The sequence below is a fragment of the Kogia breviceps genome, chromosome 14 (assembly GCF_026419965.1).
Source record: "Kogia breviceps isolate mKogBre1 chromosome 14, mKogBre1 haplotype 1, whole genome shotgun sequence".
NCBI classification, from domain to species: Eukaryota; Metazoa; Chordata; class Mammalia; order Artiodactyla; family Physeteridae; genus Kogia; species Kogia breviceps.
The window spans coordinates 27,362,943-27,384,114 of record NC_081323.1 but is presented as its reverse complement, the minus strand read 5'-3'; the positions used below and the strand labels follow the sequence as shown (position 1 = coordinate 27,384,114).

At 42.8% G+C, this 21,172-nt stretch overlaps 1 protein-coding gene across 1 annotated transcript in view; it reads right to left on the bottom strand.

Moving 5' to 3' along the window:
* Positions 1–21,172, bottom strand: part of PCSK2 (proprotein convertase subtilisin/kexin type 2) — a 214,948-nt gene that overhangs the window by 52,331 nt on the left and 141,445 nt on the right. Inside the window, exon 6 of the mRNA XM_059036368.2 lies at positions 64–140. Coding sequence (XP_058892351.1) covers positions 64–140 — 77 coding nt within the window. The remainder of the gene's footprint in view (positions 1–63; positions 141–21,172) is intronic.

Sequence of the window (21,172 nt, the reverse complement as noted above, 5' to 3'; positions counted from 1 at the left end):
CACAGCAGAGCGAAATAAAACCCCACACCTGACGTCCCAGACACCTCAGGAGGCCCCATTTACCTGTTAAACCAGTCATCTGTGTATCGAGGGTAAGGATAGGGGTCATTGCTGCTGAAGTCGTAGCTTGCTTCGGCGTTCTGCAAAACACAAAGTGTGTCATTAGGTCATAAAACCAGAGGCACGGGCACGAGAGGATCAGAGAGATGCAACCATCTTATGTGGACAGTCCCTCCGTGGAGGGCTGTGTTAACACTCTCTCTGGACCAGCCCTTGAAGAGGTGACAGAGCAGACGTGTGTCCGTGGAGGGTTCTATCCTCTTTTCCAGGTTCCCTCATCCCATCCTATTCCAGGCCCTCAAAGGGTTAGCAAATTTGCATCCTTTGCTACCCAGGACTGTCTCCATTTTAAGCTGAGTGACACTTGTGGGTCAGTGAGGCTCCCCCGAAGCCAGGACTCTCAAGCTTCCTTGCACTGATGGCCAGAAGAATCTAGTTCTCATGTCACAAGTGAGGCAGCCTCTAGAGTTTTCTGATTTTATGCAGAGCTCACTCCAGCTCCCTGCTTCAGGCTGACAGAGGCTTACCTCCTTTACATTTACGGGTGTTAAACCCAAGCCCTGAACACTGGCCATGATATCAACCTCATTTATTCACTCAACAAATATCACTGAGTCTAATATATGCCAGGGACTTTCCCAAGTACGGGAACACAATGGTGACATCCCTGCCCACATGTAAGTTACAGCCTGGTTGGGGGGACAGACATCAATCCCACAAAAAATAGATGATTGCAAACAGGAGTCCTCTTAACGCTACAAGATACAATGAGAAGTTTAAATTCTATTCAGTCCAATACCTCCAATTTTCCCATTGAGGTCTTTCCCCACAGAAATCAACTACCTATTCACTTAAATTGATTTCATGCTTTAATTTTGTCCATTTAGGTCTTCAGTTGGTCAGCCTTTTAGTTTGGTTCATGACGGGAGATGGTTCCCCACCATCTGTTGGCTAATCCCTTCCTTCCTCTGCGCCTGTCAGTTGCCCAGGGATGCTGAGCTCCGTGAAGCTCCTCTCTCCTCATCGCATCCTCCCTCCTTTGTTTTTGAGGTGTGCAACCAAGACCCTGGATGGTTTCCTGGTCTGCAGTATACACTGGGCTGGGAAACACTGGGTTAGATACATATTCCAGCTGGGAAATTTCTCAATTCCACGGGCCCTGAGACATTTTAGATTTGTGCTCTTTTATGAGTCAAAACACTTTAGTTTGTAAACTTAATGTATTAGGGGCATAATGGTTTTAAGAGCAAATTGACTAGTTCCATGAGTTTGTGTTTCCATTTGTTGGATGACAAAGGGCCATCAGTAGCTGGAATGACCAGAACTGTAATACTAATTTATTTTTTTAAATGTGCTTGGGGCAGAAGTCATCTTGAAATTTGTTTAAAATTTTTTTAACTTAACAGTTTTTAGCTTTATTGAGGTATAATTCTTATACAAAAAATTCCACACATTTAATGTCTACATCTTGATATGTGTACACTCATGATGCCATCACCACAACCAAGGTACTAAACATACCCATCACCTTCAAAATTTCCTTGTGTTCTTTTGTGTCTGTGTGTTCTTCTTCTTCTTCTTTTTTTTTTTTGGTAAGAACATTTAACGAGATCTAGCCTCTGAACATATTTTACAGTGTATAGTATCGTATTGTTGACTGTTATGTGGCAGAGTTCTAGAACTTATTCATTTGCATAACAGAAACTTCATACCGATTGAAAAACAATTCCTCATTTTCCCCTCCCCCACCTTTCTATTCAAAATTTGGACGAGTCACTTATCTTGGGCATTGAACATGGCTATTCTGTGTTCTAGAATCTAGGTCTTCCTTTAAATCCTAGTCTTTAGAGAGGATGTGTTCCTGTCTCCACTGGCCATAATTATTGGCAAATACCCAGGTCTGCTCCTCCTCCACTTAGATCCCAAACTACCTTCATTCACCTTTAAAAGTTTAATTCTCTATCTGGGCTATAATCCCAGTCTTTGGGAGACCCTCTCAGATTTGGCATATTTTTTTTTCTTTATGTTTCTTGAGCTATTTGGATCTCAATTCGTTTGAGGGATACTATTTTGAAAGTAACTTATTTGTCTTCCCGTAGTATGTTCAATTACCCCAATCTTCCCTGAATTTTTGAGACAAGAGCTTGCTTAGGTAGAGCTGGTGGGGTTGGAATATTAAGAGGAACACAAGTTAATAGTTTTTCTTTGGGGTTTCAAAGCTGAGGTTGAAAGTTAAGCAATAGATTTGGAAGACTATTTGCTAGGCCTGGTTTGTTTCTCTGTAGAAGAAATTAAAATGGCCCAGTCTAAGGTGAATTGAATAGAAAATTCATTAAGTAGCCCTTGTAGGGCCCTCAGAGGGAGCCTGAGTGTTACCTCTCTCTTCTGAGCTGTGTTCTTAGAGTGGGAAGGGGGTGTGTTGGGGTGTCCAACAGCAGAGAGGTCTGGGACTCATCCTAGGACAGGGGCGTGGAGCTGGGGCCAGAAGTAGCCCTGTGAGGTGTCTTAGCTGAGGGACTCGGGGGCGCCCCATTCGGTATTCCTGTGACGCTCACTGCAAAACAGGAAGCAGCAGAATATTGTGGGGGGGGGCTGAGATTAGTGAGAACACGAGAGAGGGAACCAGCTGCCCTAGGAAGTCCAAGGGTCACGACAGTGAGGATCCAGGCTTCGGGCAGGATCTGTGTGAAGTGACGACAGAGGCCGGTGGGGTGAGGACGCGGCAGTAGTTTCCATGGGGGACAGATGATGAGATGTGAGTTCCAGGAGCCCGCCCCCTCTTCTTGATGCTGCGCTAGTCCTTTGAAGCTTGAGGGTGGAGGCAGGAGGGTGGGAGCAAAACCTGTGTTGGCCAAGGTCAAATTTCTACCATCAGTGCCAGCAGGTTGTTGGAGAGAAATTAAATTCCACTAGAGAAAAATAAAATCAGAATTTTCTGCACCTTTGTGTTTGCTGCCTAAGCAATTGACCTATTTCACCAGCTTTCCGCCCTGGCTCACCTTTCTTGTCCACAACTGTCATCTGCGGTCTGGGCCGAGGTCTTTGGCTCTGATTTCTGGTTCTGGAGAAAATGGCTTGCCGCGAGGTGGGTGGGGGCAAAGGGAGGAACTGGAGAGTTCAGACAGCAGAATTTGTTCCTGAGAATCCACGGGACTCTGAGACCACTTTTACAGCAAGAAGAAAGACCATGAATTGTCTGCAGTCAAATTCACCTCAATGTTGAGATGGATGAGGACTTAGGAACTCGAATTTGTTGTCTTTACAATTAATTTGATGACTAATGCTAATTCCTTGCGTAATAATAGTCTAGCCTGAGGCTGAGTATTAAGGAAGGCAAACAGGTGTTCTTCTTTGGCTGTATATTTTCTGGCAAAAAATCAAATGGTTTACAGCAAGAAAGAAGAATGAGCGATTTTTTTGCCGGGGTTCTGTTTATACTTTTATAGCCCAAACCGACAAGTCATTTATTGATCTAAATTACAATGTCGTCGTCCACAAAACTGTTTGTGTACAGGAATAAATTAAACTGGTGTTGGATTATACTGGGATTTTCTAAACTATCCATTAACATAGACATGTGGGAGGAAGTGGAGTCTCTGTAGATTTAATGCTCTGGTATCCTAGGCTAAGCCAGAGGTTTGTTTTGTTTTGAATTCTGTAACTTCATCCTAAAAGTCATTAGTCTATATTCTTTTAGAAAATACTAGCTGTTTAGTGAACATAATTTAATCATTGATGATTCAGTATCAGAATGATTCAGAGTCACCATTAAGAACTTGAATTATCATTGTACCATTGTGGAAAAAGTAGGAAGATTGGGCTGAATCCAAACTGACCTCAGGGCATCCCTGGAAGTTATTTCTAGAAGAAACGTGTGATAATGGCTCATTTGCTCTTTAAGAGTTGAGTGCAGGGAAAAAGAATCCCTCTAGCAATTAGTATTTCTAAAGCTTAGTGTCTGAACACTTGAATGCATAGTCAGAAAGCAAAGCTAGATTAACTCTCAGCAAAGAAGTTTAATAATTACGGTTTTGGCTGTATTTTGCGCTGCACACTTTCCCATCAGATGGCCTGCCCTCACACTAGGCTAAGTAAGGACAAGGGACTTACTTATTTTCATGAAATCTTCTGACTCCGTTATATCTGAGGTGCTGCCATCAAAGGCACAGGCTGACAAATGGCACCTGTCTGATGCTATGGCTGGTCTCACCTTGGAAGCTGGTGGTGGACCCGGTGGCAATCATGTTTGTTGCTTTAACATTTTCAGAGGAGCTTCTGAGCCCCTTGAGACTGAACTCAACTCTAGCACTGCCACCCTTAACCCCCAAATCTGGAATTTACTGCCTCTGGGACAAGTGGACTTTCCTTGCTGGGTAGCACAAGACAGATGTATCTGCAGGTGTCAGCTTGAAGTAGGGGAAGGAAGAGAGGCATTAAATCAGACAGATCTGGTTTTGAACCCAGGCTATTTGGTCTTGGCAATATTCTTGTTTTTTGGAAACTGAGGTTTTCCTCATCTTTCAAATGCAGATGATAAAACAGTGACTGCTTGGTTGCTGTGAGGATAAAAGGAAGGAAGGGATGTGGGCCAGCAAGCACACTGTGGATGACGTCTCACCTCTTTCTTCTGCTTTTGTGTCCTCTACTTCCTTTGATCACCTACGGCAAGAGTCACAAAATATGACCCAAAGGCCAAATCTGGCCCACCACTTGTTTTTGTAAATAAGGTATTATTGGAACATAGTCATGTCCATTTGTTTATGGGCTGCCTAGTGCTGCTTTCACAATATAACAGCAGGCTTAAGAAGTTGTGGCAGAAGCCTACCAATCTTAAAGTATTTACTATATTTTATAGAAAGTGTTCATCAACGCTTGACTGGCACCCTAGGCCTTTGGGTGCCCTGGCTGCCTGCTGATAGCCTGAGGCTTGCGCTACAGCATCTCACCCAGTCCTGCCTTCCTAGGAGGCTCCTTTGCCCTGAGACATACCTGTCCCATGGCCCCTTCTCTCTAGGTGAGCTGTAGCTGCTGATACAAACTAACCTCACTGTGTTGCTAAGAGTTTGAAGTTTACCTGTCCTCGGCCAATCGAAAGTAGGTTATCGGGTATTCCTGTGGCCAGAAATGGGGGCTCAGCCCACTGGGGCGCTTGTGGACGCCATGAGGGCACCCCGCTGGGATGGCGGAGAAGCCCCACCATTGTCCCCACCGCCCCTCTGACCATCGTGGGTTGAAGGCGAGTCCTAGGGGCACTGACCCTCTAGTTCATCTGTCCTTCCATCTACAATTATCCTGTCTGTGCCCATGGTCAGAACATCACCCTTGGCAGGTGTTTGCAGTAAACAGCATGTGCCCAGGTGATATGGGCACATGTGGTGTCTGCTGCACAAGGGCTCACCCACCTTTCATTTTTAAACCTGAGGTTGCTTCGACATTCTGACAATACCAGGCTCTCGTAATAGACCCATGTATTTAATATAAAGGTCCGTTGGTGTGATTGAATTTTTTAGAGCACTAAGGAGCAAACTCTGTGGTCTGACTGTAAAATTGGGCAAGTGGCATCTTTTTTTTTTTAAACATCTTTATTGGAGTATAATTGCTTTACAATGGTGTGTTCATTTCTGCTGTATAACAAAGTGAATCCGCTATATGTATACATATATCCCCATATCTCCTCCCTCTTGCGTCTCCCTCCAATCCTCCCTATCCCACCCCTCTAGGAGGCAAGTGGCATCTTTAATCAGGGTTGCCTTGCACAGCTGTGCAGGTCATGCCTTCTCAAGCAGCCACGCCCAAGGGGAGCAATGAGGGGCTGCACTGGACTCGCAAGCCTGTGCCCTGGGGAGGGGCTTGAAAAACGAATCGGTCCGCCTGCCGGGAGGAGCCACCCTTTTCTCATTTGTCTGCTCAGAAGGGGGCACATTTTCTAATCTATTTGCCCAGAAGAAGGTGCTGTTTTGCAATTCACCCACCGGAAAGGGGTGCTGTTTTCAATTTCACAAGAATGCACTTAAGTACTAGCATGTCTATGAGCCACGGCAAGAAATGCGTCTCCTAGTTACGGTCGTATACAAGCTCAGACTGCAGAGAAATTGAACCAGGGAGACAACGTGGCCCCTATGAGATGTCAGGTAATACCAGACTCACATAATATCTCAGGCAATAGGAGTTTGTGACTGTGGGTACAGCATGGCATAGGATACGTTGCCAAATTCCACAGCTATAGGCACTCAGAACAAGAAAGTACATTGCATATGTCCCTTTATTCCAACTTGCTACCTTTCCTAAAGGCATTTAATCAAATAACCCAGCTAGGAGCTGTGTAACGGTATTAGCTGAAATTGCACTGTGCTCATGGACTAATGAAGCATGAATGAGCTTCCCCAGATAGACTCTCAGACTGCAACCATATTGCCCCAGAACAAAGCTCCTCTGTATGGAAACTGAGCAGCACAAGGGCCCAGTCCACTAGAGCTGGAAGAATTTTGCTTTGCACCTACTTGCATTTAATATGGTCATGGCGGAAATTTCCCAGCTGTGCCTATTTTGATTTTCCTCAAATAATTCTCCCACATGCACTGGTTTAATGATGATGTTCAGCTCATTTTTGACTAAAACCAGCATTAAAGGGATTTATGTCTATCTGAAGTCTGGCTGTAAAACTTCATGAAATTTAACATTTCTCCAGCACACATACACACAAAAAGATGCATAGTCAGAAAATTGTTTGAAATCTTACTTCTATACTCCTAAGATTTCCAGAGTCATGTGTTTTTCCAGGGACGGAGTGCTCTCTGTGAATCTGACACCCCTTACCATCACCTCTTTCTTGCTCCTAGACATTCCAGCAACTTCGCTAGTCACTGGATTACTCTCTGGGTAAGAGGAGCGTAATAGCCAGGCCGGGCAGGTACCACCAAGTCTAAGCCACGTCCTGGACCGCTGTGCTTTTTAGTTTCCAAAGCTGAGCAGCTCCATCCTTTGGCCCTAATGTCACTCTTATCAGCCGATCTGAGGGAGGTTCTAAGAACTAAACATAACAGGAGGTAATAATAATAATAATATAAATTCCTAATGGTTAACACAGTGCCCTAAGTTAATAGAGTGTCTTTAAGTTTTTCAAAGCAGGTGCGTTCTCTTATTTTATTTGATATTCTCCAAAACCCTGTGCAGGTAGGAGAGCAGATACATTGCAGGCAGAAGTGGGGCAGTTACTATCTCTAAGACACGGTCAAGGCAGCCCCTATGGATGGCTTTAGAGTCATCTCTGCCTGCTCATGTCTTCTTAGCCCGTCTTACTGCTTTGGAGGGCCAACGAAGCCTGTCTTAGGCTAGATGGAGGCCAGTTCCCACTCATAAATTTTAATAGCTGCCCTAAAAGCATGAATTCCTGGGGCTGAACTGATGCATGGAGGAGAAGCTGCCACTCATCATGATTAAACTCCAAGCGCTGACTCTGAGACAGGGTCCAACACTTGTTTGGAAAAAATTTACATCATTTTTTTTTTTTACCAGCTGACAACTCAAATTCAGCATTTCCTTCAATTAGGGATGTGTACTGCAGGCGGTACCTGAGAGCTTGTCACCAATATGTACTTTCATACCACGTTAAAACTATTACACATTTGCTGAGATAGCTTTTCTACTCACTCCTACCTGGCACTAGATTTTGTTATTTAGTGCATTTATAAAGAGGGATACATACTACTGTTTCGCAAAAGTGTATTTTTAATCTTTTGATAACTGTTTCACTATAATTGCTTTTCCTTGGTTAGCCTATGCATTTTGTTTCATGAATTTAAAATATTTTCCTGAGTATGAGAAGGAAGACATACTTGTATACATAGGTAGGTGGTGTGCAAATTGGTGTCATCTCTTCAAAGAGAAATTTGGCAATATCTATCAGAATAAAAGAGGCACAGACTCTTCGACCAAGCGATCCCACCTGTAAGACTCTCTCCTAAAGGTATACTTGTACGTATATGAAAGATTTGTGTTTAAACGTGTTCACGGCAGCATGATTGTAAAAGTGAACGACCAGGGCTTCCCTGGTGGCGCAGTGGTTGAGAGTCCGCCTGCCGATGCAGGGGACACGGGTTCGTGCCCCGGTCCGGGAGGATCCCACATGCCGTGGAGTGGCTGGGCCCGTGAGCCGTGGCCGCTGAGCCTGTGCGTCCGGAGCCTGTGCTCCGCAACGGGAGAGGCCACAACAGTGAGAGGCCCACGTACAGAAAAAAAAAAAAAAAAAAAAAGTGAAAGATCAGAAACGGCTTGTGTCCCACATGGGGGAGGACGTAAATCAGTGATGGTGCAGCCACACGATGCAAAACTGCAGTCCCAGCAAAGAACAAGGTACGTGGCCTGCAATGTACTCCTTCTCAAGAAATATAAAGTAAAAAAGACAACATGTAGAACAGAGTGCATGGTGAGCCCCCATTAGCATAGACGGGAAGGATACACTTGATGGTAAATGCATAAAGTATTTCTGGAAAGATACACAAGAGCATTTTTTTATACTGCTTTGTGTCTAGGGAGAGGCCCAGGGCCTGGGGTGGAAGGCAGACAGATTTCATTGCATTGCCTTTTGTTTTGTGTATTTTTCTGGCATAATAATAACAACAGGTAACACATACTGAGCGCTTATTTTGTGCAAGGGGCTCTTCTAGATGTTTTGTCTGCATTTGCTCCTCCCTGCGATGTCCTTATGTGGTAGTACTCCTATTATCACTCTCATTCTAGGAGCAAGGAGACTGAGTGAGGCACAGAGAGGTTGACTATTTCCCCTGAGGTCACACAGATAAAAAGGGGGCACAGCAGGAACTTAGACCAGGCAGTCTGGTCCAGGAGGCCTCTCTCCTAACTCCTCAGTCTTGCCTCTGCATTAGGATCACAATGTCACATTCTGTGTGTGTTGTTTAAAAGAAAAACAACCAGCAAATAAAAGAGAATAATTCACTGGGTTTATTCCCTGAAACGTCAATGGGTCATTCTGTCCAAATCCAAGCATATGAACTGAGATAAGAATTTACCTCCCGACCCTGGGACACACCTCACTAAAGAGTCGGGAAACTCATCTGTTACTTTGTCTGATCCATTCATTTGATAACAGCATGGTTTTATTTAGTGACTTTTCTATCCAAGGCTTAAACCAACAAATATGCCTCCAAAGAGAAAGCTAATTCCCCTGCTTTTGACAGCAAGGTTCAACCTGTTCTGATTTTCTCAGTTGACGGTGCTGTTCCTCTTAGAAGTAGGAAAACAAACATCACCCTGTTTACAGACAAATCACATGGATGACTGGATTCCCCAGAAACTGAGATCTAGGAAATACTTCCTTTTTTGTTCCAGAGCCCCATCTGCACTAGTTGGTGACCCTTGGGTTTCTGGGTACAACTTGCACTTCATTGGCTGGGAATGGTGTTCCCTGAGGTGTTTGCACGTGGTGCCTTCAATACCTGGCATTGCAGAACTTGACTGTGACTCCTTGCAAAGCACCCCTCCGATCCTTCTTATTATGCCAGCGACAAGCCTCCATTAAGTGCGCCCGTGTCTTTAATTCCTCCCTATTCCTTGCTAATCCATCTTCTTATCTGACAGGGGCAAGCGTTGGCAGGCGGCAACATCCAGCTTGAGTTGCTTTCATTGTATTTATTTTGACAGGTACTTCTATATATGTTGAGGGATATTGGTTGTTTTTCTATTTGAAACAGTGATTTATAGTTTCCCTTTAAAATACATCCATCTATGTGAAAAAAGTGAGTCAATTTAAGGAAACATGCTAGGTAAGTAATAGCACTGATAGCAAAAATTGTGAAAGTGTGTTATGACTGGTGGATGACTGGGAAACACTGGAATAAAGAGATGGTGATGTTTATGGCTTTGACTCCTCTAGTTACCAGCAGATCCACCCTTAACAGTGGCTCGAGAATTGAGTGTCTGTTTGGGGAATTTGTAAGAGTAATGGAAAAAACTTTCTGTCTTCAAATTTCAGCCCCGTCAGTTGTCATTTCAACATTGTGAATTCAATCCTTGACAATCTGTAGACTGTTGGCCTTCGAAGGTGTTCAGTCATTCATGCATTTGGCCGATCTTTTATTTTTTTCGTGGAACACATATTTATTGAGTACCAACTATGTACCAGGCATTGTGCAATAGCAAGTTCCCGTTGGAGAAGAAGATGCCCTTGGCTGGGGTATCTTGCTTTTAGCTCTCACAAGCTAATACGTCAGCCAGGGACTTGACGCCTGAGGTTCCAATGAATTTATTGGCTAACAGTGGTTCTCAACTCAGGCTGCTCAATAGAATCACCTGGGGAGCTTTTAGAAATATGAATACTTGAGTGACCCCTAGATTTTGATTTAAGTCATCTGGGGTGGGGCTTGGGCATCAGTAGTTTAAAAAAGGACATAAAAACTCTTCAGGTGGTTCTGATGAGACAAGGTCGAGACCACTGAGCTGACATCTCTGTTCACCGCTCAAATTCCAGCCCCCCTGCTGCTTACAGTGTAGTCTGTGGACCAGAAGTACTGACATCACCTGAGAACTTGTTAGAATTGCAGGACTTCAGGCTGCACCCGATACTGGCAGAATCTGAATCTGCTTTTTAGCTGGATCTCCAGGGAATTCATGTGTGCACACTGATTCTTTTATTTATAAAACGAGTGCATGTTTGCCTTTGGCCTGTTCACTTCCCCTTCATCTCCTACTTTCCTTCCTCCCTCTTCTACCTAAATTCTATAACAGAAAGAAATTGAATTTGATAAGCCATTCATACTTCAGCATGGATAAGTTCAGTACCCTGCCCTTCCCAATATTATTCGCTTTAACAGAAGAGCATGGATGTTGGAAAAAGCTATAGTTCTCAATCTCTAATAGCAGAGATTGAAGGGTGGTATTTTGGGAGCATCAGGAACTTCTTGGCATCTCTTAGGCTGAAGTTCTTTCTATGGAGAAGTTCAGTTCTAAGAACAGAGCTGTTGCAATAAATTCCTTTGGTTGGGAAGCGAACGCCTCATGAACCAAAGAAAACAAAAGAAAGCAAGATAAAGTGTGGCTATTATGCACAATATTACTGGATTCCCTGTGTTCCTGGCGGGTGAGGGCTCTTGGGGTGGTGGGGAGTTGATTCTGCAAGAAAGGAGAGTAAAATTCAGAGTGAAGGGTCTCCTGCTGTTAGATAAATTTTGATGAATATTAAAGTTTGAATTATTTTTGCCTCCTGCTGCTTAAAATAAAGTTTCTGTCAAAACTTTAAAAATACACACAATTATAATCAAACTAAATGCCAAGCCGTTTTAACAGCAGTAGGAGTTAAAACATTAAACAATGTGCTTATATTACGATGCATACCTATTTCTATGCCTTGCCTCTATTCCTGAAAAGAAATGATACGTTTCCTGGATCCTAACAAATGGTACAGACAAGCTAAAGTGAACAGTATAGCAAGATCTAATTTGGATTTGGTAAAAATGAGGGTGCACCCAGGTAATGCAGGGGTGCTGAGATTCTGTGCTCGGTCTTTGCTTGGCCTCACGGTCCGAATCTGTGTATGGATTCAACTTGGAGCCAATCCAAGCTCCTGACCGGTTTCACTCAGGCGAGTACCCTAGAACTGGCCAGTCCTCCCAGCTCTGGGCCAGCCCTGCTGGATTCCTCCACAGCCTTTACTGCTGAGGTCTCTCTGTGCCCCCCACAGTGACAAAGGTGACCTTGAGCAAATTGTATAAAAGCAGCTCTGGGCAGTGCTGGGAACCTTCATCAGTTCAGTGCCCACCACTCCAGCAGAGGAGAAGAAAGATGGGGGTTTAAGAAAGGCAGTTGAACTTAGCCTTAATGATGTAATAAGATGGTAAGGAGAGCAGTCGCGCTCCAGGGCCCCGGACAGAAGGGGGGCAGCTAACGAATGGGTTCAAGTAGCTGCTCTTATGGGCATCCCCGGGTGGGAGATTGAAGGGGTCGGGAGTGGCTGGCTAAAGGCAATTCGAGCCTGATTCGCGCAGTTCCACAAAGACTGAGTGTGCTGTCAAGGCCCTGCAAAAGCAACCCTGTAAATCAGCACGAGGAGAGAGAGACACATTTCTGGGGTCTAAATCTGCGCTGTCAAGGGGGTCAGGTACAAGTCAATTTGTGTTTCCATCTCCTGTGACGGGGCCCTACGATGCTGCAGAGATGCTCAAGGCTGCTCCTCTGTTTCCTCTTTGAAGGCTCTGCTTGCCTTGGAATGGCTGCCGAGGTCAAGGCCACTACCTTTGAGTACCCTCCCCGTGCGACCGACCGATTATACAACTTCAGCATCACCTGCTTCTCTTTTTTCCAGCCCTAAAAATAGCAAAGATGAGTTCACTGATAGCTGAGTCACCTCTTTGAAGGAGTTGTTCTGTCCAAATATTATTTATTGGAGACTTTGTCTTAAACACATTTACGCAATGTTTTCCTTCTGTCAAAGGCATAGCGCTGTGAATAACTGTATCACACAGGAGTCTGTTGCTATTACACATACACATGGCAGTTTTATGTATAAACTAAGTGTGTGTATAATTCAACACAAATTGAAGTCAGTTGAGCCTCACAATAGTTTTTCTTTGCCTTTTCAAAATTAAAAAAAAATTACTGAAGTATAGTTGATTTACAGTGTTGTGTTAATTTCTGCTGCACAGCAAAGTGACTTAGTTATACATATATCATATTCTTTTCCATTATGGTTTATCACAGGATATTGAATATAGTTCCCTGTGCTCTGTAGTAGGACCTTGTTTTTGTCTCACAACAGTTTTGAGAATTGAGAATTGTAACCTCCACTTTACAGATATGAAAACCGAGGCTCAGGGAGGTTATGTAATTTGCTCAAGGTTTTCAGCTAGAAGTGGTTAAGTTAGTACTAAAAATTAGGACTTCTGATTCAGACTCATTCTCTCCTTTCTGTAGTGCATGGCATCTACAGCTCTTTCCTATGATAAAAAGTAAAGAAAAAAATTATGAGACTGAGCACTTTGCTTGTCCCAACGCCCTTGGAACTGAGTGGGAGAATTAAGACCTAAGATATAGTAAATGGCAGAGAGATGGGGAGTGGGGACCCCAAGGCTTTGGATTGTTATGCAGTTTCAAATCGGTGATAAATCAAACTCAAAAGCTAGTCAGCACCCTTCTCGCTTGTCCCTTTTTGCTTCAAAGAGCTAATCTCTGCTTTGGTGATTCTTTTTAGGATAACCTTGCTAAGAGGAGAAGATGGAAAGAGAGCGCTGTGACCTTGGGAGATAAGCGAAGAGGATGACGAGGCACGTAAGTATCTCAGTGTTTATGGCTGGAAAAAAGCGAAGTGGATCAGTTCCCTTTCACGAAGAAGTTGTTTGAATCTTACCTTTGAATGAGACCAATCTTATGTTCCCAGTCTATGTGAAATGTGACACAAAAAAAGCACTGATCCCCCACTGTTCTGGAGAAAGATTAAATGCACTTCTGGTTCCTTTCACAGCTATTCATCATTTTAATTGGTTTTGGAGCCAAAAAACTTTGACAGCATTTGCGATGAGAAGCCAACTTCATAATTCATAACCTATGGAAAAGTGATTACAGCCTTCATTCCGAGGCTGTGCACATACCTTATTAAGTTGCTACAAGGATCGAACAGCAGAATCCACTTTGGTCACACAATCTGTGCACAGGGGTTGCAGCAGTTGAATTATGGACACTAGTCCCTCGGGAAGGAAAACACTCTGCTCTAGGCCTTTTGGGGACAACGTGCCCTTGACTCACGGTGTGCCTCGCCACCATCGCTATTCCCGGCATTTCTAAGAACCATGACGAGGCTCATCTGGCCCCCTGGCCCTCTCCCCGCCACTCCAACAATTCCCCTTCAATTTCACCCCAGCATCTTCCTTCATCTTCTCACAACCCAGAACAGTGACTCTGTTGAAATCACAAAATTCCCCATTTCATTCTCCGCCCTCCACTGCCTGTTCCCCAACTTCTCTCCTTCTCTAATCACCGAGATGTTTCATGGGGGCCTGCAAATCCCTCGCCCACTCCACTTTCTTATTGCCACTTCTCCATCCCATTTCGCACGCTTTCTCTCAACACCGGGCTGCATCCCCCAGAGTTTTCGGGGTCAGGTTCTTAGTTCTTAGCTTCACTCCCAAGGCAGTTCATGATCAGCCTTTTACCAGTTTCTCTCTAGCTCAGGGGTCACCAATCTTCTCCTGGAAGGCCCAGGCGATAAGTGTTTTAGGCCCTGTGGTCTCTGTCCCAAGGACCCACCTCTGCCTTTGAAGTGGGAGAGCTGCCCTCAGAGACATGTAAACAGATGGGCGTGGCTGTGTCCCTATAAACCTTATTTATAAACAACAGCAGCGAAAAGGTGGTGGGTGGGTGGGCTGTGGTTTGCAGAACCCTTCTTCTTGTGAGTTAAAAGCGTCTCCCAAAAAGGTGTGTTGAAGTTATAACTTGGTGTGGAAAACCTAATGCCCACAGCCCATGTGAAGGTGACTTTATTTGGAAATGAGGTCTTTGCAGATGTAAACAAGTTAAATGAGGTCCTGCTAGATTAAGGTGGATCCTAAGTCCCGTGACTGGTGTCCTGATAAGAAAGTCATATAAAGAGAATGAGACACAAAGACACACGCGGAGGAGAGGGACAGGTGTAGATGGACACAGAGATTGGAGTGATAGGTCTCTAAGCCGAGGACACCAAGGGAGAGGTGTCCCTTGGAGAGGCAGGGAGCAGACTCTCCTTCAGAGTCTCCAAAGGACCAGCCCTGCCGATACCTTGATTTTGTTCTCTGGCCTCCAGAACTGTGAGAGAACCCTCTTCTGTTGTCTTAAGCCTCCCAGTTTGTGGTGTGTGTTACAGCAGCCCTAGGAGCTAACACGCGGCTCTACTGTTATCTTCCCCCCTCCCTGGCATGCAGCTCCATCCAGCCGTGTCTGAACTCCATGCTGTGGCGTCTGTCTGGAACTCTCTCCTCCCTCAATTGGGCTCACTTGAGTCAGCTCAGATGTCACCTCTTTTCGGGTGACACTCTGCTGTGGGTAGATGTCCCTTCACAGCCCTCACCTCACTATTCCATCCCCTCCAGTTCACAGTAAGCGGTTCAAGGGTGCAGAGCGTGTCTTTTGATGCCACAGTGCACAGAGCAGACTTTCATTACACGTTGAATGAGTGAATGAACTAGTGACAAGAATTGTCTAAATTATTTTGTTGACTCCAGTATCATTTGATGTTATGGTACTAATCAGGTGGAGTGTACTCATTTTCTGTACCTTAACAAAATTATTAAAATAAGATCGTTTGTTTTTGGAATTGGGCAAAACAGCACAAGTATGTTTCCAAGGGTTTCCAAACCTTTAAATATTCACCTTTTCACTACTTGTATTTTTGTACATTAAATATTGATATTCCCAGGCCTTCTTTTATATGCACCAGCCTCATACCACTTTATTTTATACCATGTTTAGCAATGGCAGTGTTGTCAGCAGCATTATTTGCATATTTTAATTGCATTTTGCCCTTATTATTTTAGAAAAACAAGTGGAAAATGGAAAAATAAAATAAGCTGATATTAGAGATAAAAATAGAGGTCTCATAAACTTAATTCAATTGAAACAAGATAGAAATCATTAGCTGTGCTACAAACAGCAAACCTTTAGCCTTAATCTAACAGTCACTGGATTTAACTCAGCAGTGTTCATCTGTGATAGAAAAGAGGAAACATTTAATATATTTATCTTTTTGAAGACAAATCATCAAAATTTATGTTTGAGTTGAGACATAATAGGGAATGTATAATTATGGTGCTTTAGACTTTTTTTAGCTTTCTGGGAATATAATCACATAAATTCACATTTAATGTTCAAATTTGGGGACTGCATATATTTTAAAAATTCAAATGGAAAAATGATCAGACTTCTACTGAAATTTATTTCATTCAGTTAAAAATCCCAATATCTATTTGTGTGTAAATCTTAATGAGACTTTTAAGATACAAAAGTTGATGGGAAAAAGAAAGGAAATGGAAGTGTCTTGGTTTAGCTTGACTTAGGGCCTAAAACAAAAATGGGCAAGTGATTTTCTGAACTCACTGGACTGAAGGCATCAGAGTTCACACCCTGAGTTCCCAACCCCAGCTAGAATGGACGTTTACCCCCAGATCCATGCTGTGTGAGAACAATATTCCTGGAGAAGAGCATTTTCACCCTAGAGGCAACAGAAATGTTTCCAGGCTTCTTGCACTCTCGGGATATTTATATTTTCTGGAGATTAACTAGCAGTTGGGTTAGCATATGACACAGCAATCCCAAGTAAAGGAAATCTTATTTTCTCACAAAAACCTGTATGTGAACATCTATGGTGACTTGACTTATAATTGCCCAAACTGGGAGTCATCCAAATGTCCTGCAAGTGGAGGATGGATAAACGAATTGTGGTATGTCCACACAATGGAATACTACACAGCAATAAAAAGGAATGAATGCTGATATACACAACTGCATGGATGGATCACAAATGCATGAAAACAGCCAGACTCAAAAGACTTTTACTTTTTTTTTTTTTACTGTAGGATCCCCTGTATATGAGATTCTCTAGAGAAGGCAAAACTACAGGGTCAGAAAACAGATCTGTGGTTGCCAGGGACTGAGGGTGGGGCTGCAGTGGGTTGACCACAAAGGGGCAGCATAAGGGTATTTTGCAGGGGTGGGGGTGATGGAGGTGTTCCATCTATCAGTTGTGGTGGTGGTTACATGATTTTATACATTTGTCAAAACTCATAGAATGGTGCACCAAAAAGAATAAATTTTACTTTCTGTAAATAAAAAGTGAATTGAAAAAATAGCAATTGGCTCCCACACTAGAGTGATTTTAAGTGATAATAAGTGAAGTGCTCTTATCCTGGTGGAGTATGTAATATGATTTCTAGTTAGAGCTTTGGAATATACCGCCGTTTCTCTCAAATCTTTTTTCCCCCATTCTAAAGAAATATTTCCAACACAATTGACTACTAGGTGGGTCATGAATTCTCTCTGACCTGGTGGGCAAGATGCTGAAGCACTGCCTCTGGGTTTTTTTTCCTGTTTGTGCATTTCATCTCAGGGACAGGCTCTGTTTCCTTCAGGGTCATATTCTTTCAGGTTCAGAAAGAGTTTAACTCCACTTAAGGAAGAAAAATAACTTGGGAATACAGCCAAGATGTGTTTGTTGGCAAGTGTCCTATTTCCTGAAGGGCAAGCGGTATGAGGCGGGGGGGTTTTGGGGAAGCCGAGGCAGGATGGAATTCTGTGTTTCTGAGAACCCAGTACACATTTTGGAGGATGAGAGCTGCACCCTTTTCTCAGTCTAGCCAGTTCTCGCCGTCCGGTCACCACCAGCAGCTCATTACTCAGCACTTAGGTTGAGACTTGGCTGGAAAAGAGGGTCCCTGTGATTCATCTTCACCTCTGGTTAATTACTGTAATTGACATAACAGTGTTTCTATAACTCTGTTAACCAGCAAATGTTCAAGTCATAGCTCTCAACTCTCATTAATCTCATAGCCTGAGGTTTTTTTATTTTTTAAATAATGTGCTTTATTTCATTATGGAAATTTCAGATCAGCAGTGAAAATAGGGATGTGTTGGCCCCTGCATCACTTTTGTTTTTCAAGGGCGTTGGAGAGTCTTTCAACACTGCAGTATTCTCTTCACTTTATTGTCCCTCTCTTTGAGATCAAAACAAGAAGTGATACTCTTGGGAGGACTGTAAATTAATTCAAATTTTTCAGAGAATAATTTGATAAACTTTATCAAAATTAAAATTGCATATACTCCTTGACCCAGAAATATTACTTCTAGGAATTTATTCTACAGGGATATTCACACAAGAATTCAGAGATCTATGTTCAAGGCAATATAATCATTCCATAGTTTATCATAGCAAAACATTGGGAGAGAATCAAAAAGATAATTTTTAGGGGTTCGATTAAACAAATTATGGTGTATCCATTCTATGGGAGAGAAGATGTTGATACATAACAGCAGATTGCACAATATGATCTACTATATGATTCCAGTTTTGGGGGAGAAAATCTGAAAGGATCCACACAAAACAGCTACCTCACAAAAACTGAGAAGTAGGTAGGTTTTGTAGAGGAGGAGTAGGAGAGGGGAGAAAAGAGAAATTGCAGTTTTAATTTTATTTACACTGCTATACAGTCTGAATCTTTTTTTATGATGAGCAAGCCTCCTATAATAAAAATGCAAATATGGAAAAAAGCAAGAGTAATGCAGTTCTTTTTAAAATTTTTTCAAAAATGTTATACAATTTTAAAAGTTACTTTTCATTTACAGTTACTACAAACTATTGGCTATATTCCATGTGTTGTACAATACATCCTTTAGCCTATCTTATACACAGTAGTTTGTATCTCTCACTCCCACACCCCTATATTACCCCTTTCTGTCTCCCTCCGGTAACCAGTAGTTTGTTCTCTAGATCTGTGAGTCTGCTTCTTTTTTTATTCACTAGTTTGTTGCATTTTTTAGATTCCCCATATAAATATCATACAGTATTTGTCTTTCTCTGTCTGACTTATTTCACTTAGTAAAATGCCCTCCAAATCCATCCATGTTGCTGTAAATGGCAACATTTGGATCTTCTTTACAGCTGAGTAGTATTCTATACAGAGTGATGCAGTTCTAAGACTTCAGAATCATTAAACTACACCCCTTCCAGAGATTGGAGGGAGGAGGGCAGGCACCTGTCTTCTCCCAGGGCCAGTGAGAAAGCTCTTCTCCCAGGAGATGGGCGACTTCCCCTCTGCTTCTTCCCACATTCACAGGGCGTTTTCAGTAGTAACTCATTTCTACATCAGCTCTTTTGCTAATAGGTAATTTTAAAAATTGTATTTTAAAAAAATTGAAGTATATTTTACCTATAGCAAAATATGTGATGTTAAATGTTCAGCTCTATGAGTTTTGGCAACATATGCCCCCATGTAGCCATCAAGGCAATCAAGATATAGAACATTTTCACCTCCTTGGAAAGTTCTCTCACGCCCTCCATCCACCTTGGTCAACCCCTCTTCTGATTTTTATCACTGTAACTTAATTCTGCCTGTTTTAGAACTTGATGTAAATGGAACCAGAGAGTTTGTACCTTTTGTGTTTGCCTTCTTTAACTAACGTAACATTTTTGAGATTTGCTTACTTTGTTGTTTGCATCAGTAGCTTTATTCCTTTGGTTGTGAAACAGTATCCATTATATGAAGATGTTTCCATTTTATTCGTCCTTCCACATGTTAGTGGGCATATGAATTATTTCCAGTTTTTACAAAGATGAATAAAGCTGCTATGAACATTCTTGTATATGTCTTTTAATGAACATATGTTTTCATTTTGCCTTACTAAATACTTAGGGTGGGATTGCTGGCTGTACAGTAAGTGTGTGTTTAACTTCGTAAGACTGCCACACCTTTTCCCAAAGGGATTGTTCCATTTGATTTTTGATTGTTCCATTGTTCCACTAGCCATGTATGAGGTTGAAAGTAGGTTTGGCCCCTGAAAACACCGACCTTTAGGTACATCTGTAAATATTGTTTAATAGAGTAAAGGCTAAAGGAATCTTTCAGCAGTGGTGAACACGGTACTGAGCTCCCACCCATTTCATTCCCTGCCCCTCCCCAGATAACTGAGTCCAGGTCCCTGGCCTAGGAGGTGAGTCCAGAAGACTAGTCTCTCTCTGTCTCTTAGCTGGTGGTCCCTGTAGCTGCAGCAGATATTCACTGCTGTTCACCTGAGAAACCATCCTCTTTTCCTCCTCCATCCTTTCCCTGCATCACATGCTGGGCATTGCAGACAAACACAGCTGTGGGAACCCATGACCCTGGCTATGCATTCTGAGATCTTTGCTACAAGCCTATCCCAGCCCAGCATTTCTTGGGGCTCACACTGGGGATTTGGGGTGGACTGTATCTGTTTTTAAAGATTGTCCTATTTGCATAGCAAGTGAGGTTTTCCACTATGGTGGTAAACATATAATTACCCTTAAAAGCAATCTGATAAATGAGTGACTCAATTAAGTAAAGATGGTTAAATAAATAATAGTATAGTGGATCATATTTAGAAAACCCCAGCTCTGGTCCAATTCCTCACTAGCTGTTAAAGACATTGAGCAATGTGGTTAATCATCATAATCAAAAGAGATTTGCTAAGCACCCATTGTCACTCAGGATATAATGAGCCCCAAAGTGGATATAGGTCTCTGCTTGTGGTGGAACATCAGTGATGCTGCTACTAAATATATTCCTGTCAAAATCTTTGTAATATCTAACTGTCCATGGTGTGTGAAAATCCTGAGCATCCAATTAATTTACAGATCAACGCTGCGTGCTTGCTGATTAAGGATCATAAATGCTATTCAGAGCTCTCTGTGGGCTGTTCTGGGTTCCTGCTGACAGCGGAGCAAAGCGTTAAGATTGCTACTGAATCCTCTTCCGTGTTTCCAGGACAAGGCTCCTTCTGGACCCTGAGCTTACACGGTGCCTAGTGAGGCCTGCGTTATTTAACAATATTTTTGCCTACTATTTAGAAATATTTAGTTTGCAGATATCACCTTATTTTAAATGTTCCTGAGCTGTTTGTTTTTTAAGAGGAAGAGGGAAGTAATATTTAGTTAGCGTCTCCTAAATTCAGTGTTACATTTTCTTTTGCTTTCTCTTTAAAAAAAAAAAAAAAGACAGCTCTTTTAAAAATAATTTCTCCTAGAAAAGTCCCCCTATGAGGTCTCCCTGCTTCCATTCTTGCCCACCCCTGATCCATCTCCATAGCAGACAGATCTTTGAAAAATACCAAACAGGCATATCATTTCATGTCACACTCCCACTCCACACTGTAACCCAAAAGAAGAATTTTCCCTTTACTTCTAGGATGAAGTAGAAAATCTTTATGGCACCCAAAGTCCACACAATCAGGTCTCTTTCTGCATCTCCAGTGTCGCTCAGGCTGTTTTCTCCCTGGATTGATACTGATATGCTCCTGCATCCTCCCCATCCCACCCCCAACACACACAGCAGCTGTCTTCAGATGCTTGAAAGGGCTGAGCATATTTCTGCCTCAAGGCCTTTGCACAGCTGTTCCCTCTGCTGCC